The sequence below is a fragment of the Orcinus orca genome, chromosome 3 (assembly GCF_937001465.1).
Source record: "Orcinus orca chromosome 3, mOrcOrc1.1, whole genome shotgun sequence".
NCBI classification, from domain to species: Eukaryota; Metazoa; Chordata; class Mammalia; order Artiodactyla; family Delphinidae; genus Orcinus; species Orcinus orca.
The window spans coordinates 59,276,507-59,295,149 of NC_064561.1; the positions used below are offsets into that span (position 1 = coordinate 59,276,507).

Sequence of the window (18,643 nt, forward strand, 5' to 3'; positions counted from 1 at the left end):
GACACGCTTTCACCGTCCTATCAGATCCTCCTCGGAACCTCATTAAATGGCTTCTGACAGCTCAGCAGTCGGCCATGGTCGGCCTACGGGCCTTAGATGTCCCAAAGGTACCGAATGCGGGAGGTAGAAACTAAGGCTCACTACTCCTACTTCGTAGAAGAGGCAACAAGGCTCAGAGAGCCGCAGCTCCCAGCTCGTGGGCGCCCAGCCGGTGCGGTGCGGCGCGGCGCTCGAAGGTGGGACTTACCCGGAGAAGCGTGCAAGCCGCGCGGCTCACATTCCCGGAGGCGCCCGGCCAGGGGGCTCGACGGGGGGGCTGGCCAGCGCACTCGCGCTCCCCGCTGTCGGAGAGAGGCGGCTCCAGTCGTGGCAGTGGCAACAAGGAAGTGGAGACGAGGACTCGCGCGCGCATCCCGGGGGCTAGAGGAGCCCCGGCCCCGCGGCCCCGCCCGGCGACACACGGCACGGAGTCGCGACAGCCCCTCTCTCTCCCCTTCCTCGGAGTCGTGATATGGGGTTGTAGAGGGCGCGTGTGGGAGCGCAGGTTCTCTCTGCAGGCTCTTCACCGACGCCTGCCGAGAGCCCCGGGGGTCAAGCCCCGGGGAGCCCGAGGAAGACAGCAGGCACACGTGCGTCGCCGCGGCACCGGTTCAGCAGCAGCAGCAGCAGCAGCACACCTCGGACCGCTAGGAAAACCCGTCCCGGCTGCCCTCGCGGCGCGCCGGAAGCGGCCGGCTGCGCGTGACTGCTTGCGACCCCTTGCGCAGGCGCAACAGTCCAGCCCGGGCTGAGGGGCGGGCCCCTAGAAACTGCTTAGAGACTTAGAAGGGGGCCGCTAAGGCGGACGGACTACTTCCGGCTAGAGGTTCCGGGAGGAGGAGGAAGCTGCGGCCGCCCACGGTGGGCGCCCTCAGCCCCCGGGCGTTGCCGTAGGGCGTTCAGGTAAATAGGGCGGGGCTGTGGCGAACGTGAGGGGTCGAGGCTGCGCCTCGCTTGTCAAAGCCACGTCTGGCCAGCAGAGCCCGAGCACCAGCCTCCCAGCACGGAGTTCAAGGCCTGCCCCCAGTCCTCTTCACTCTGTCCCGGCTTGTTCAGGACAGGGTTCTTCTTAGTGCCGCATGAAGACGTCCTCCTCACCCCAGTAATCTGCCCTCAATCCGTCTCTCCCACCGTCCCACACTCAGTAATGGTAGTGAGTGATTCAAACGGAGCTGAATGACCATGTGGAGAGGCTCTGGAATCAGATAAGGATTGTATTGTCCCTTCCCGCCAATGTCACAGATGGTGCCACATTCGTACAAGTCCCCTCACCCTCACTACCTTGCAAGTGCATTTCCAATCTGCCTACTTTTCTCCATCTACCACCGTCACCAGTCTTCTCCTAGTCACCGTCATCTCCTGCCTGGACTGGGGCAATTTCTTCCCATCTCCTCTCTTTTCCCTCTACAATCTATTCTCCACAACACGCAAATTGATCTTTCTGCACTGTAAGCCTGATTAGGTCACTCTCTGCTTAAGACCCTCCAGTGTCCTCTTGTTTACTTAGAATAAAATTCAAACTTATCTCGACCTACAAGACTTTGGTTTGGCTCTTGATTCATTCTTTCCACATCTCTTCTCAGTACTGGTTGTTCCCAGAACAAGCTATATAGCACTCTGTGGTGTTCAGAATGCTAGCTTTGTGCTGAGCCTCCTCGGGATTGAATCCCAGTCCCACCACATGTAAGCGATATTAAGCATGGAAAGTAACAAATTATGATTACAAAGGACTAATAATTGGTTCTCATTTCAGTAAATGGCATCACCATCCACTCAATTGCTCAGTGCTCAAGCCAGAAATCTGGGAATTATCCTTGACTCCTCTTGCACCTCACATCCAGTCCATCAGCAAGATCCGCAAAAACATAGTCCCAAACTGACTACTTCTTACCATCTTCACTATTACTCTATCCAAGCCACCATTATCTCACATCTGGACTCCGGCAACAGCCTCCTAACTAGTCTCTTTCTTTCTCTCTGACACCCTTCCATTCCATTCTTCACACAGCAGTCATCTTTCTCCTTGCTTAAAATCCTCCAGGAGCTTCTTGTTGCACTCAAATTAACATATCCCAACTATATATGGCCTACTAGGCTAGCCTGCATTTACCTTCAGATTTAGGGCCACCTCTTAGGAAAATGGACTTTACCTATTAGGTTCTCCACCTTGCAACCAAAAGACTCTTTCTAAAGTGCAAATCTGATCATGTCATTCCAAAAACAAAAAACAAAACTCCAAAGGCATCTTATTGTCCCAAGATCCTTGTTCTCTTCTCCAAAGACTTCTTTTTTTCCTGATCACGTCTTTTTATTTCCTATAGTACTTCATTGCCTTTACACGTTTCCTTCTATCTCATGAATTCCTATTTGTTTATACTTTAAGTCCCAACATCAATATTTTTTCCTCTTTGAAGTACACTGCCCATCTGTGTCCCACCCAGTTGATCATCCCACTTCTGTCTTCTCATCCACAGTACTCTGTAACCTCTGTTATAGCACTCCATACTCTAGTTTTGTCTTCCCTGGTAAGCCCCTCAATGGTAGGCACTATGCTGCATTCATCTCTGTATGGCTGGCATCAAGCACAGTGCTTAGCACACAGAGGATGCCATGAATGAATAGACAGATGTGTGGGGGTAGTGACAAAAGTCAGTCCTTAAAAAGGTGCAGTCACAGCCTGAAGCACAGCAGCTTCTCTTGTTCTTTGAGGACTCTCATGATAAAAGGTTTAAGCAGGCAGTTACCAAAACTGCTACTGTTGGGTCACGTTTATTTCCTTCATAGCACATATCACACTCTGTAATTAACTAATTTATCTGTTCACTTATTATGTCCCTACACCACATTGTATTATTTCATAAGGGCAGGGACCTTGACTATGTTGTTCTTCACTGTGTCCTTACCACTTGGCACCTGTAAATATTTATTAAATGAATGTGTGGCTATGAGAAACATCTTCCGGCAATGAAAAATCCTTCCAAGCCAAGCAGCGATAGAGCTATGAAGATCTCACTGTGGTGGAATTTCAAGCAGGACTATGGAGTTGCAGAAATAGCACTGATAGCACTCAGATAGTCAAGAAATCTGAGCTGTATGAACCTGGGTAGGCCCCTTCCCTAGGCCTCAGTTTCTGTATCTTTAAAATGAGCCAGATAATAATTCCTTGAATTTATACAATGCATTGCTATTTGCAAAGCTCTTTTACCATCTGTTACTTCAATATAGTCTCACAATAGACAGACCAGACACTGTTATTATTTTTACAAAGGCTCAGAAAGTTTAAGTAAACTAGACTCTATCTCTTTTATTTCAAACATTCTATGAGTCTGTATAAATAACCTCTACAAAAAATCAGTAGCACGATCCTATCTTCTCTTGGCTTCGGCCTTATATTATCATTTTTCTAATACAATTTTTAAAAATCTGAACCCATCTTTTAGGGGGAATCCATTATCTTTGGTTCCTGATAGGCACTCCATTTTGTCTTCTCAGTTTTCCTTACTTGTGGCAAAACAAGCCTAGAGGAGGAACAGACACAGCCCTGGTAGTTGTGGTCCGGCCCTCATTCTACAGATATAGCAAACAAGGGGAACAAGAAACGTCGGCAGTTCTCCCCAGAGGAGAAAATGAAAGTTGTGGAAGCTGTGGACTCAGGCAAGAGGAAAGGCGATGTGGCAAAAGAATTCAGAATCACTCCTTCTACTTTGTCTACATTCTTAAAGGATCGTGCCACATTTGAAGAAAAGGTGCGGGAGGCATCTGTGGGACCTCAGAGGAAAAGGATGAGGAATGCTCTTTATGACGACATTGATAAGCTGTTTTTGCTTGGTTTCAAGAAATCCATGCCAAAAACATTCTCGTGACTGGTTCTGTCATTCGGAAAAAAGCACTAAACTTGGCCAACATGCTTGGCTATGACAATTTTCAAGCAAGTGTGGGCTGGCTGAACAGATTTCATGATCGCCATGGAATTGCTTTGAAAGCAGTCTGTAGAGAGCATAGTGACAGATTAATGAATGGTCTAGGAATAGATAAGGTTAATGAGTGGCATGCAGGGGAAATTATAAAACTAATTGCTGACTACAGCCCAGATGATATCTTTAGTGCTGATGAGACAGGAATGTTTTTCCAGTTGCTTCCCCAGCACACACTTGCTGCTAAAGGGGACCATTGTAGAGGGGGCAAGAAAGCAAGGCAGTGGTTGACAGCACTCTTTTGTTGCAATGCTTCAGGGACTGAAAAAATGAGACCATTGATTGTTGATAGGTCAGCCAACCCACGTTGCCTCAAGAATGTCCATTCCCTCCCTAGTGACTACCGAGCCAACCAGCAGGCGTGGATGACACAGGATCTGTTTAATGAGTGGCTGATCACCTCGGTGCTTTGTGACCGCCTGGAGGGGTGGGATAGGGAGGGTGGGAGGGAGGGAGACGCAAGAGGGAAGAGATATGGGAACATATGTATATGTATAACTGATTCACTTTGTTATAAAGCAGAAACTAACACACCATTGTAAAGCAATTATACCCCAATAAAGATGTTAAAAAAAATGAGTGGCTGATGCAAGTGGATGCCAGAATGAAGCAGGCAGAACGCCGGATCCTCCTGCTGATTGACAACTGCTCCGCTCACAACGTGCTTCCACGCTTGGAAAGGATTCAGGTGGGGTATCTGCCCTCAAAGTGTACTGCCGTCTTGCAGCCACTGAATCTTGGCATAATTCGTACCACAAAAGTGCTGTATAGGAGCCACCTGCTAAAACAGATCCTCCTCAAGCTCAACAGCAGCGAAGATCAAGAAAAAGTGGACATCAAGCAGGCCATTGACATGATTGCTGTGGCATGGTGGTCAGTCAAGCAGTCCACAGTGGTGAAATGCTGGCAGAAGGCAGGCATCATCCCTGTGGAATTGACAGATTCTGAAGTAGATGCAGCAGCCAGTGAACCAGATATTGCCATTGAAAAGTTGCGGCACTCAGTGACGATTGCCACCTGTGTCCCAAATGAAGTAAATTTCTGGGACTTTGTCACTGCAGATGATGGTCTCATCATGTCTCAGGAGCTGCTGGACACAGGTCATCCAGGACATGGTGGCCGGTGAAAGTACTGATGAAGCTGGAAGTGAAGATGAGGGGGAGGCACCTCTACCACAGCAGCCAAAAATCACCACCACAGGGCTTCCCTGGTGGCGCAGTGGTTGAGAGTCCGCCTGCCGATGCAGGGGACGCGGGTTCATGCCCCGGTCCAGGAAGATCCCACATGCCGCAGAGCGGCTGGGCCCGTGAGCCATGGCCGCTGAGCCTGTGCGTCCGGAGCCTGTGCTCCGCAACGGGATAGTGAGAGGCCCGCATACGGCAAAAAAACAAAAACAAAAAGTCACCACCACAGAGGCCAGCTCAAGTGCACAGAAACTTAGACGGTTCCTTCTCACTGTGTAGGTGTTCCTGATGCCATTTTTGGACAGCTAAATGGCATAGATGAATATTTAATGAGAAGAGTGACACAAACTCTTGTTGATTCCAAAATTACACAGTTCCTCTAAACAAAATAATGTAGAAATTAACTGCCTCTTTTAATTTAGAAGATGTAGTTTACAAGAATAAATATTTATTTAGCTAGGATATTGAACTTAAATTTTAAGCAATATTATTGTGACAACATTCCAGTTTTCTGAAATAATCAGGAAACTTTCTTGAATGGAATTTGGGGCCAAAGACTTTTCATTTCTAACAAGTTCCTAGGTGATGCCAATGCTGATGTGGTCCAAGGTCCATGCTTAAGAACCACTGGTCCATCTGGATTCTAGCACTTCTCTCTTTAGCTGGCCATCTGAATACTCCCAATCACTGACTATCAAAAAAAAAGAAAAAAAAAAGTATCAGCTGTTCTTACTCCAGAACTGTTAACTCCTTCCTGCTGATTTGGTAACTCCAGAACCTTCTTAGCTATTCTCTTGAATGCCCCACCAAGTACTCAGTAGGGGTGCATCTGTCTGTGCCAAAAGACTTAACAAGAGCCATCTAGCCTATCAAAGCATCTTTTAATACTTCAGGATTATTATTAGTACGATGCTGGGGTACAGGGAAATAAAGTGCCTGAAAGAGGAGACATATACAATCTGGAAGATGTGGTAAATATCAGAGAATGCTGTTAATCACAATCATGGGAGAGAACATACATCCCAGTGTACCTCTCAAATCCAGACAAGGTGAGAGGAACATTTGTGAGAGAGATGACATGTGTGAGAGTGTTTGGATTATTTGGATAATCCACAGTGGTCCTCTCCACACCTGTGGATAATCCAGCCTCATGTCGTTAATGTTAGCGCACACTATGTTTCCCTTCACTAAAATCACTTCATAAATCACCCTTATTCCTTTGTGTTTGTTCTTCAAAGAAGTCTGCTACAGCAGAGTTGATTTAAGTTATTTAAAGCTGTATAAATTTATCATCAAATTTATCTTAAAGTTTTTCTCCTATAAAAAAGGCATGCTTGGACTTCCCTAGTGGCTCAGTGGTTAAGAATCCGCCTGCCAATGCAGAGGACACAGGTTCGAGCCCTGGTCCAGGAAGATCCCACATGCCATGGAGCAACTAAGCCCGTGAGCCACAACTACTGAGCCCATGTGCCACAACTACTGAAGCCCGTGCGCCTAGAGCCTGTGCTCCGCAACAAGAGAAGCCACTGTAATGAGAAGCCCACGCACCACAACAAAGAGTAGCCCCGGCTCACCATAACTAGAGAATGCCCCCATGGGCAGCAACAAAGACCCAACGCAGCCAAAAATAAAAATAAATTAAATTAATTAATTATTTTTTTTAAAAAAGGCATTCTTAATATCCTTTAAAACCCTAGTATCTATTTTCTAATGAGTCAGATAAGTGTCAGTTTCATTTTTAGAAGGTACACACAAGACCTGTTAGCGTTGTAGCGTAGTTCCCTGCCCCAGGTTAATTTTGTGGCTATTTCAGAAACCCACAGCAATTCAGTTATTCTTCTTTCTGTAGTTACTTAATTGAAACATGTATAAAGCAAATTAATCACAGAAAGTACTGCTTCCACGCTGAACAAAACAAAAAACACCAAAAAACAGCAGACGTTTGAAGAGATGTGTATTTAAAGCTTATTTGGGGTATTTTTCCTTTTAACGAACTAGTATAACTTGAATTAAAAGTACTATACGTGGGGCTTCCCTGGTGGCGCAGTGGTTGAGAGTCCACCTGCCGATGCAGGGGACACGGGTTCGTGCCCCGGTCCGGGAAGATCCCACATGCCGCGGAGCGGCTGGGCCCATAAGCCATGGCCGCTGGGCCAGCACGTCCGGAGCCTGTGCTCCGCAACAAGAGAGGCCACGACAGTGAGAGGCTCACATAACGCAAAAAAAAAAAAAAAAAAAAAAAAAGTACTATACGTATTTTAAATTATTAACACATAGGAAAGGAAAACAGTGTCTTCTGGCTAAGTCACGTGGTTCTGATAATGTAACTGCTCTCATCATCTGTGTCAGGATTACTGACAAAATTTCTAATTTCTTCCCTCATCTTTCTCCTGAAGTCCATTTTGCGCATAATGTTAGATCTCTTTCCCCTGCCCAAGTGTCTGTGGTGGCTCTCAAATGCCTACAGAAATAAAAGACTATTCATCTGAGTTTTAGCCCCCTCTGGAGTTGACTGCTTGGTTGCTCAGTACAATTTAGTGTGTGTGTGGCCCCACCATGGGCCATTGTCTTCACTCCATACCCATGTCTGCTAGTGTGCCTTTGCCTGAATGCCTCACCCTGTTCTCTACCAAGCTGGACCTCACACATTCTTCAAGAACTAATTGGAGTCCTCTTTCTTCCAGCCTTTCTTGAAGACTCCAGCACCTGCTCTACCCTTCTCTCCCTCAACTCCTCAGCACTTTTGTCTCTAAACTATTCAGTTAAGCACTTAAACGTTTTGCCAATGTTCTGTGGCTCTTTAGACTGTAAGCTCCACGAGAGCAGGGACCACTCAGCCTTTGTAACCTTAAAGGTGCCTAGCACTGTGCTGGGAACATCATAGGCACGTCAGTAAACATTTGTGTATAAATTGACACACAAGTAATGTCAAAGCCACCTTATTTTTAAAGTTGCATGAAGCATTAATTCTACTAGAAAATGACTTGGAGATAAGGTAGGGCTGTCCTCTATTTAAAAGGATTTGCAGAATTTTTCCATGAATATCATTGCTCAAATATTATTCCAGTCCAGGGTATAATCTATTCTTTGATAGTGAAGAATTCTCATCTATGGAGTTAAACCTGTTTCCTTCCACAGAAAGTCACTGCAGGATTCTCCATTTCTACAAGACTTTAGTGTGAAAGGCTTTGTCTAGGTGCTTTGCATATAGTAATATTCAGTAAGTATGTACTCAAACTTGGTTTTTTTTTTTTTTTTTGGTTTTTTTTTTTTAAAAAAGAAATCTCACATTCTTGACTCATTTAACATATCATATGAATTATATCCAAGTAGATGGAAATCACATCCAAAAGAGAGCAAAGTCTGCAAAGTCTGGTTTATATAAGGTGAAAGTTTGCTTCTCTTGGACATAAGGGGTTTTTTGACACTTTGTTTTTTAAACTAAAAAAGGTTGATATTTTCCTTTCTTGGTCTGCTGTCTTTATCAGGCCCTCTGTGGCTTCTCCCTGACTCTCTGTTCCCTCCAACCCCACTTGAGGATATAGTTTTGTCCCATTTGACCAATCTACTCTGTAAGCCAACCTTCTGGGACTAAGGACCTACCTCAATTGTGCTGTCATGAGGATAAAAAGGTATACCTGGCACAGACTAAGTGTTCTACAAATGCTGTCTGTTGTCATTACTATCCATCCTATTTGGAACCTTACCATCTAGAGGCAGGGACCTGCCTTACCACTAAAATATCTTGGGGTTCATTGTTCCAGAACCACACAGCCTGTTCCTAAGGGCTCTTTCATTAAAAAGGAAGGAAGCTAAGCCTTATTGATTGCCTATTTATGTCAAGCACTATTTCACTTATCATTTAATCTTTCCAGCAAATCATAATACCAAAGGATAGACAGGTCTCCAAATTTGCAGACCTATTAACTGTTCTGCTACTGGGGCCATAGTTGTCTTTGAAGTGGGATGTGGTAGAGCATATTCCTGCCACCAGAGGGCAGAGGTGAGCTACATAAGGGAGACAATTCAGCCAACTGAAGAAACTAGGAGCAGCCACTTGTAATTTCTCTTAGTAGAGACTGAGAAAGTAGTCGAGAAAAGAGAGAAGAGACATAGGATGTGGGACTTGTTCAAACAACTGACTTAGAAATAACTGTACCTCAAACTACCCAATTCACCCCATTATACACACCTATCCCTTCACCTACTGATAACCACAGGCCATGTAATTGACCCTGGGCAGATAATTGATGTGCCCTACAAATGAGCCAGTGTTAGAGAAATAGCCACCCATCAAACATATCCATGCCTTCAGTAATCACTGAAATATTGGACCTTATAAAATACCCACTGCTGGCCAGAGAGGCTCTAAGGATGAATTAAGTTCATGACCCTACCCTCAAGCAGTCCAGTAAGCAGAGGAGATAGATGAGAGGGAAAAAATAATAATAGAGTGGTAAATGCCATTTTAGAGAATAGTCAGAGAATTTACAGGAGTAGAGATAGAGCCCAAAGGAGCCCCTGCATGAGAGAAGAGGAATTCAATAGGAAATGTTGCCAAGAGCAAGGGACACTTAATATGAAGTATCTGGAAGGAGGAGTAGGGAGTTAGGTATATGGGGTGGGGAAGCAATTCCTGGCAGAAGGAACAGCATATATAAAGGTCTGGGTTATTACAAAATGGCCCATTTGGGAACAGTTAAGGTCAGAGGTGGGTACGTCAAGCAAAGGATGTGTGTGGTAGGACAAGTGACTGGAGATGTAAGCAAGATCATAGTTTTTAAGGTCTTGTGGGCTAAAGCATTCATTTTGAACTTACCCTGAAAACATTGGAGAACCACTTACAAGTAGCAAACGTCAAATTATTTTTTAGAAATTGATTGATAACTAGTGTGGAGGCTGAGCTGTAGAGATACAGGTAAACTAGTTAGGCTACGGCATCATCCTGAACAGAAATGATACACATTGAGGGCACGAAAGAGATGTTGGATTTGAAAGACTCTTGCCAGGTAGATGGATTTGGTGTGTGAGTTGAAGAGGAATATTCTAGAATTTCCCAGGATTCTGGCTTGAGTAGCTAGCTCATGCCATTATCAAGATAGATAAAACAGGAGGAGTTTGGGTGTATGTTGCTTACGAAATGCCCCTGGGCATCCAGGTTGAACTGTCCAGTAACAGCTATGGAGATTTATATATAGACAGATAATGCTGGTTGGTGTTCTAGAAATGTCAGGCTGGAAATCATGTTTGGCTGCCGTTAGCATGCATATAATAAGGTAGTTGAAGGCATAAGTGTGGATGTAGTCATCTGGGGAGAGCTTACAATGCAAGGTGTTTATGATATGGGGTCCATGAACCAGCCTTTTTAATAATCATGTGTATGTATATACATGCACATGTGAATATTTCTCCAAGAAAAGCCATGCTTTCATCAGTCACAACTGGATCTGAAAATTAAAACCTTAAGCAGTAGTGCTATATGAGAGACAAGGCCAAGGACATAAGCATTGAAAGGACAGATGGGATAGCACAATCCTCCAAGTTGGTTGGAGAAGATGCTAGAGAATGAGTGTGTGAGGCGCTTTAGGGGCTCTGGATCCCAGATGCTGCATGCAGACAGAGTGGGTGCACCCTCCTTCACTCTGTGGGTAAAGATGAGCTTAGAGGCAGAATGCTCAGGGTTACAGAAATACTGCAAAAGGAAGACTGAAAACTGTCCTTAAGCCTATACTCACACTCCCACTTCTACAGAGTTGAGAAGCAGAAGAAGGAGGACATTCGAGAGAGGCTCTCCGCAGGTATGGGGCGGGGGGGGGGGGGGCGGGGGCGGGCGGGGGTGGTGCTGATTAGTCCTTACAAAGCCGTGTGCTCCAGTTAGGAGCTGCACGCCCACTTCTCTCACTTAGCTGGTATAAGGTGTTAGCCTCAATGTACTGATGGGGAAAATGTGGCTCAAAATTCAGTGTTAGGACAGTAGTAAAACATAAGCCAGATGTGGGTTTTCTGATTTCAACACAGTATGGAATAGGAGTCATGCAACATAAGAACTCGAAGGGTCTTCGAGCAATCTAGTTCTCTTCCCTCTTTCACTGATGGAAAAATTAAGTCCCCAAAGGGTGAACTGACTCACTCAGGACCCCAGAGCAAAAAGGAAAGAACTGGGTTTCTTTATGCTTTAAGACTTTCTGTAAGGACAGATACTTTTGTCTGATGGGGAAAATGAATGACTGAATCACCCTCCAAATGTAAAGAGATAGTATTGTAAAGCTCACTGGTGACCTGAATGTGTACCTTAGTTAGAAACCCTGCCCCCTTACACTTGAATAATTTATACACAGTAGTATTTTATTAGCATAACAATTTATTAGCAGACAAATGAAATGACACCTCTAGATCACAACACATATAGGATCTTATATAATAAACAATCACAAATAGATCCCAGATGAAAAGGATCTGCTATTAACCAATTCCCCCTCTCCTGCAGTAGACTGTAATCCATCAATAACTCATCCTCATCCCATAGAGGGTTAAGCAAGATTTATGTGGAATAGCATCAAGGCACTTGCTTTAATTTAAAAAGATATACATGGTATGAAACATATTCCCCAAAGTCATTAGCCTTGAATAAATTGTAAAAAAAAAAAAAAGGCAGTATACTTTTTTAGTGAATAAACAAGACTGAGATTTTAAGTTCATTCACCTCTCACCCTGATATTGTCTTGATTTGTATACAAAATTGCAGAGGAGACCAAAAACGGTAGCATTTTATACAGACTGGTTTGTTCACACTAATTTTTGAGAAATCATGGCAGCATCAGAGCTCAAACAGTAACTTCCCAACTGATTTGAATTGAAAAGGCAAGAGCAGTTTCATTCCAAGTAACTTATTTTAGGGATGGGGAATGGGGTGTGGGAAAAGAACTTCCCTAAAATAAGTTTCTTAAAACTGCAGCTAAAAATCCTTTCTGGCTAAGGCTGCTTGTCTGTTTGCCAAGTGAAAACCTTCAGTTAGAAATTCTGTCATTGGTATTTTTAAGAAGATTATAATTATTTGGCCAATTTCGGAGCCATAATTCAAATCCAAGAAAGGTTATACAATGTTCCAGCATAGATTTACAAACATGGTAGCTCCAATAAAAGCATTTAGTGTCCTTCATCATTCCAGTTTTCATAATTCAATATCTCCTTCCTATTTTATATCACTAGGAGAAAAATAAAATACATGCCAAAAACTCCACTATTTGGTATAACTGTATTTAACATGTTTACTTTAAAATTTCAGGTGCAAAACCCTTTTTTAAAAAATAGTCCTTGTCAGGATAAAAATAACCTTATAAAAATAAATTTCTCCCACTCCTACATCTAAATTCTCCATTTCTAAAGTTACTAACATTCAAAAAAAAAAACCCTAAAATTGTATACTTACAGTATTTTACTTTAATAATAGGCTATGATAACAAACTAGCTGGTATATTATTTTGGCCTATTGCATTATAATTTTCATTCTTGTTATTAGCACTCAAATGAATGATTCCACTCACGATTATCTAAAATCCTTACACACACACAAAAAAAAAAAGCCAAATTAGTTCAGAGCCTAAAAGCCTTCTAGATCCAATTTCTTCCTTTTTGCAGTTCTTAAAGCCCAATTTCAAATAAGGCATCACTAGAACAGATAAAACAGTAGAAGAAAAAAAGAGAAACATTAAAGAACAGAAAAATTAAGCAAAGTCTAAATCCTATCGGTAGGATTCTTACCTTGTCACTGTACAATCATTCCTTGAACAGACCAGGGGCGTCCTTGTTCGCCTCAGCTGCCTGCCTCCTGCTCAGACCTCAGTCCAAACTCAGCTTAGCCCCTCCATAAAGCACCTCCAAGTGTTGCCGTGTGTTACTAAAAGAGTTAGCATATAGCCCACCTACTGGATTTAGTACTGTAGTCCCAGCACCTGGCCCAGGGCCCTAGACTCCTGCATAGGTCCTCCGGAAGTATTTGAGGTATTGTCTACATTGATGTTATGGCTCATCTAGAGCAACATATAGAGGAAAACAATTCATTAAGAACATTAATAAGGATCACAAAGCTTGAATTTATCATAATAACTTCTAGGCTCAATTTAAGTTCCCAAGAAATTCACTGTAACACTTTTCTTACTTTTATATTAAGATCCGGGCTAACACCCAGACTGTGTGATCTTAAATGACAAATTACTAAGAGAATACCCACGCAGAGAATTACTGTTCTTGTTAAAATGTGGTCATTAGCATTAGAATAGCCTAATGAACTCATCTGATACCCTGACACAGTTCAAAGATCACCATTTACCATGCTGTAAATTTACCAACAAATTTTGGCTTCAGTCTACTAACGTTTAAAAGCTAAGTCAGACTATCCAAATTGTGTTTTCCTTTGATCCTTCTTTAAAAAAAAAAAAAAGTCAACTAGGCATCTGTCAATTTTACTACCATCAGAGGCTACAGTCACTCAGTCTAGTGCTCTGGAGTAGGTCAACCCGGGCTTTGGCCCCAACCTTGGCTACCAGCTCTTTCAGCTTTGGTGAATCTGTGCCCTCCCCTTCTGGAAGCAGAATCCAGTTCTGAGTTTGCTTTCAAACTAAGGTGCGGCTCTTAATCCTGGTCCTCCTACTGTTGTGCGTGGCTAACCAGGGATTGGATCCTAGTCAACTGAGTCCCTCTCTTTTATCCCTTGTTTGGTCAGAGATAGTCTTTTCAATGGTCTATTCCCTTCATCTGTCTCTTGAATGTTACCCTTAGTCTCTCGGTGCACTGGCCCACTCCACCCCTCTGGTTGTTTTAACCATCAAGAGTGTACACATATTTCAATTAAACGACCAATTTAAGATATTCAGAATTCTGTACATTTATCAATAAGCAATGCAAATATGCTTCATTTAGACTCTAAAGTTTAGAGTAAGCATGATATCTTCGTATCAGTAAAGTGTGTAAAATATCACCTAATGAATTAAAGTCCAAACCCTTGAGTAAGAAAGCAAACGAAAAATGTTAGTTTCATTGGTGAATTAGATTTTGGTTTCAGGTTTGATTCCTTTAAATACCAGCAATCAAAAAATCTGAACATGTAAGTATAGGCAGACTTCAAACCAGGCAGAGAAGGTTAAGATTTAAATTCTAGTGATACCTTAAATATTTTTACAAATGGCTTTCAAAAGCAGAATCTCTTGTTTGTTTGGGTAGGTGGGAGAAGAACAAACCAGAACACAATTCAAGAATCTGCTAACTGCATAAAGTTCCAGAATTGCTTATATCCACGTTATGAACAGAAATGGCACGTAAAGACAAACCCTGTTACTCTGTTCTTTTAAGAGATTTTCCAAATTCTATGGGTTTTTGTTTTGTTTTTTTTTTTGCTGTGTTAGGGTTTGCTAAATTATAGAGTCGTCTTGAACGTGTACTCATTACTCTGTCACATGGCACTGGATATCTACAATGATCTGGATTCAAACCTGGCTTGTGGAGGTACAAGAGGGGTTAGAAACAAATGACAACCAAGACACTCTGATTTTACTATTACTATTCATAAGACTGGAGAGAAACAGCAAATACTGGCTACAAACAATAAGCAAAAGACACAAATACAAACAGCAGATAACATTTCTGAAATTCTAGACTTAAGTTCTAAAGGGATGTTAAAACTCAGAACACTATTACATTTAATCATGCTGTCAGTCACCTCAAAGACAGAAATCTAGCTCCTAAGAAATTGCTTTGTTTTAATAACAGAAAGGCATTTTTCATGTAAACTGATGGGCAGAGCTCTACCAAAAGAAAAGCAACACTTGCAGTTTATGGAGCCAACAAGAAAGATGGTTCAAAGTCTTCTACTCCAATAGATGCCCTACACATAGGCTTTGCTTCTTATAAATATTTAAACTGTTTAGAATGTAGGAGTGGGTTAAAAATGGTTTTTCACTTTTGCAATTTTTATCTTGTTTGTTTAAAATGGTGTCCTAAATGTTTCAATTTCACATCAACTAGTCCTAACTTTGGAAAACCTGTGTTTTTTTTCCCTCGCCCTTAAAAGTACAGATACAGAACTATAAGCTTTCAATGTCAGACATACTTGCTTTTCAAAAGGAAGTATTTCTGGGCCAAAACCTGTGACCAGCTATCATAAATAATACACCCACAGAACTTAGGTTGTATAAATGTGATGCTTCTAAATTCTCTTACATAATAGTTTGAGGTGGCCTAAAGAGTTAAATGCTGTCACTGTCATCAATATTTATTGTACATCAATAGGGTAATGGCAGTAAGCATTAGCTTTGTTTCACTAAAACATCTACAATTATTGATGTTCTTTTAGAAGCACTCTTATCACTTCTATGAATTCTTTTCCATTGGTTATAATAAATTTTTCTTGCAGAGTAAAGATGAACAGCAGCTTCTCAAATATGAGAAAGACTGTCAATTCCCAGCTGACCCTTGCTAAAATACAATGGGAAAGAAAAAAAAAATTCACTGCTAAATAAACAGTCTTAAGGGAAGCTGTCAATCATTCCTTTTTGTAATTTGTCCTGAACAGTTTGCCTCAAGCTCATTTAAAAGGCTACATAAAATTGCTGAGTCAGCATTTTGCCTTTTATCTGGCAAACTTGTCACTCACTGGTAATCAGACATAGCAGTTTAGGACAGATTCCATGGGAAACACACTAAATGCCTGAAAGTTAAAACAGAGCTTAATGGTAGAGAAATACTCAGAAACAGGGACAGATAGGGATCACAGAAGAGACAGAGGATTCTCATTATGTTGGCTGATTATGAAGAGCTCTTTTCTTACCTACTTACCCTAAACAAAAAGGCTGACTAAAAACATCAAATGTATCACCAAGAGCGTTCTGTATAATATGGGGCTGGCTGGTAGGATTTCACAAACCTGCTCAGCCATGAGACTCCTGATAAGACTGTGCCCGAGAGGAATGGTGCTTTCTTATTAAAAGCCAGAGATCCGACTGCCATCTGGGGGGCAAAGACAGGGAATAGAGAATTACAAGTGAGAACAAGCTTGTCTAGTTACTACCGTTACCCCAGAAGCCTCTTGACCTGCTGTTAGGAGAGCACACACAACATTCTCTCCCTACTTCCTTTCTACTCCCTCTCCAAAGAGCCATGCCAAACAGGCTCCAGCACTTCTCATGTAAATGCCAACTTTACCCCTTTACCTCCTGGAGAAGGAACAGTCCAGATGCAAATCTCCTAAAACAAGATGGTAATTAAGTTTTGGGGCTACTTTACAGTTCAATTCAATAGATATTCATTTAATTCCAAGAATATCTCATATTTGCAAGAAAGCTTAAAAGCACAGTATTTTCTTCTTTTTGATTCTGCCTAACTAAAAGCTCTGCTGCATCCGTGTATCTACAAAGGCCATCACTTTCAAAGGAAGAATTCTGTCGAGCCAAAAGGTTAAAATTTCTAGTGTGCAACAATTTCCAGTTCCACAGTATAAAATGTTAAAAAACTTGAAATTTCAACCTCTGGGGCTAGACAGTGTTCTTCCTTCTATTTACTTTCTCAATCAATTACTGGAAAAACTCAGACCATTGGGAACATATATATCTTTCTGATTTTGAGAGTCTTCTGCAAAAGTCATTGCTTCATATACACTATAAAACAGAAGGTTTTCTTCTTCCTTTTTGCAGTACTCTCCCCGGGCCAGGGAATCCCTCACAGAGGGATTGCACTGAGCCAGCAGAACCTGGATGCCAATGGCTTCATAATCTCTGCGAACTTCTTTCAGTGTATGGATCCCTGCTGTATCTAAAAATTGTATTGCACTACAGTCAACCACTATGGTATGGAACTCTAAGGGATCATGGGAAAGTTGTACTGAAACTTCATCCCGGATTCCACTGAGAGGTGCTGTTTCCTTTTTGACCTTTCTCTTTACTGCCTTCTTCTGAGCTGCCTTTACTAAGACTGGGTTGAGAGTTTTTTTGTATAAGGAAGATTTAAAATATTCTTTGTTTATGTAGTAGAGAGGGGCTACAAAGCGGAAAATCTTGATGCCTGGCTTAGCCCGAAGGTTCTTGTAGGCAGACATGGATTCAAAGATTTCAGACTCTTCCACCACACCAAGCAATGAAGTCTTTGGCTTCTGAGTGCGGAGGATGACACAAAACAGAGAAAAACAAACCCCAACGAGCAGGCCTATTTCAGTACTTATCAGTGCAGAGGACAGCATAGTAACAAACCAGATAACTGTATCCATTCTGCTAATCCTCCACATCTCCGGCAGATCCTTAAATTTACATAGGGCTCCCCGGAGATTCACAATAGTGATCACACCAAGGACACTTTTCTGAAGGGAATAGAATAAAGGAGCTATTACCAAGAGGACCAACAAAAGAACCAGAGCTGTCACCACACCAGAAAGCTGACTTTGACAGCCTGTGGATTCTTTAACCAATGTCTTTGCAAGAGCTGCACTAGTAGCAAAGCAGTGGAAGAAGGAAGGAATGATATTGCAAAAGCCGATGGCATACATTTCCTGATTAGCTTTGACTGTGTAGCCATGTTTCTTGGCAAACATCTCAGAAAGTGATACAGTAATAGCGAACCCAATGATAGAAATAGCTATTGCGTCTACAGCCACATTAGGAATTAAGTTCCAGTCCGGTGCTTTGGGTGGCAAAAACCCAGTGGGAATATGTCCCGCAATACTGGTATTGTATTTCTCATTTAGTTTTCCAAAATGAGAGGCTAACGTGGCTGCCACAACAACAAAGAGTTCAGTAGGAATAGGTGCCTTAAGTTTGGACTTGAGGCGCTCATTGAGTTCTTTGGTTGGCAAAAGAACCAAAAGGCACAAAAGGCTGGTGATGAGATCACAGATATTGGTCTTATGGATGTTTCTGAAGATATGTATCCAAGTAGTGATGAGTGATCCCACGCCACTACTCCGAGGAAGGCTGAGTCCAAGGAGATACTTGGCCTGAGATGTAAGAACTGTGAAGGAGGCACCAGTGACAAATCCACTCAGCAAGGCATCTGAGAGGTAGACTGAAACAAAGCCCACTTGAAAGAAGCCCATCGCTACCTGGAAGGAAGGATATACAAGTGTTAAATATAAATGGAAAAGAGCTTCTAAATCCTGTATTCCCCTGGTATTTCTTTGTGTGGAGACATACCATCAGAGCACCACAGAATGTCAGAGCTAGAAAAAAACCACAATCATTTATCAATCCTCTCATTTTACAAAGAGAGGTCTCATTTTACTGACACTCAGAGGGCTAAGCAACTTGCCCTTACTGACTAGCCCAGACAAGAGCTTAGGATTCCTACCTTCTTGCACAATGTTTCTTAAACTTGAATAAGGTTCAGATCGCTTTGAAAAAGAAAAACATTTCTCAAGGATCCATGAGAAATCATAAAAACACAAGTTGGAAAAATTCTAATTTAAAA

The 18,643-nt window shown here is 42.4% G+C and overlaps 4 protein-coding genes across 17 annotated transcripts in view; 2 read left to right on the forward strand and 2 right to left on the reverse strand.

Annotated features, from left to right (window-relative positions):
* Positions 1-749, reverse strand: part of HMGXB3 (HMG-box containing 3) — an 83,470-nt gene extending 82,721 nt beyond the window's left edge. For 4 of the 8 annotated variants that reach the window (XM_033406773.2, XM_033406775.2, XM_049707132.1 and 1 more), the window contains exon 1: positions 248-747. The gene's annotated coding sequence lies outside the window, so the exon portion shown is untranslated. Of the gene's footprint in view, positions 1-247 lie in introns of all 8 variants that reach the window. The other 4 variants (XM_033406769.2, XM_033406767.2, XM_033406768.2 and 1 more) reach the window with 3 other exon arrangements.
* On the forward strand, positions 75-4,583 carry TIGD6 (tigger transposable element derived 6). Its single transcript, XM_049707864.1, is given in 6 exon segments — positions 75-107; positions 158-343; positions 864-929; positions 3,588-3,852; positions 3,855-4,437; positions 4,577-4,583. Coding segments are annotated over 6 exon segments (1,140 nt in total).
* On the forward strand, positions 4,467-5,375 carry LOC101285627 (tigger transposable element-derived protein 6). The gene is given in 2 exon segments (XM_033406778.2): positions 4,467-5,100; positions 5,102-5,375. Coding segments are annotated over 2 exon segments (639 nt in total). The 5' UTR covers positions 4,467-4,599; the 3' UTR covers positions 5,240-5,375.
* SLC26A2 (solute carrier family 26 member 2) overlaps positions 5,279-18,643 on the reverse strand; it is a 30,296-nt gene continuing 16,931 nt past the window's right edge. For 3 of the 7 annotated variants that reach the window (XM_033406779.2, XM_033406781.2, XM_049707135.1), the window contains one exon: positions 11,539-18,278. In XM_033406779.2, the coding sequence (XP_033262670.1) occupies positions 16,758-18,278 (1,521 nt within the window). In that variant the 3' untranslated portion in view covers positions 11,539-16,757. Of the gene's footprint in view, positions 5,889-11,538; positions 18,279-18,643 lie in introns of those variants that run through there. The other 4 variants (XR_007476169.1, XR_007476167.1, XR_007476168.1 and 1 more) reach the window with 4 other exon arrangements.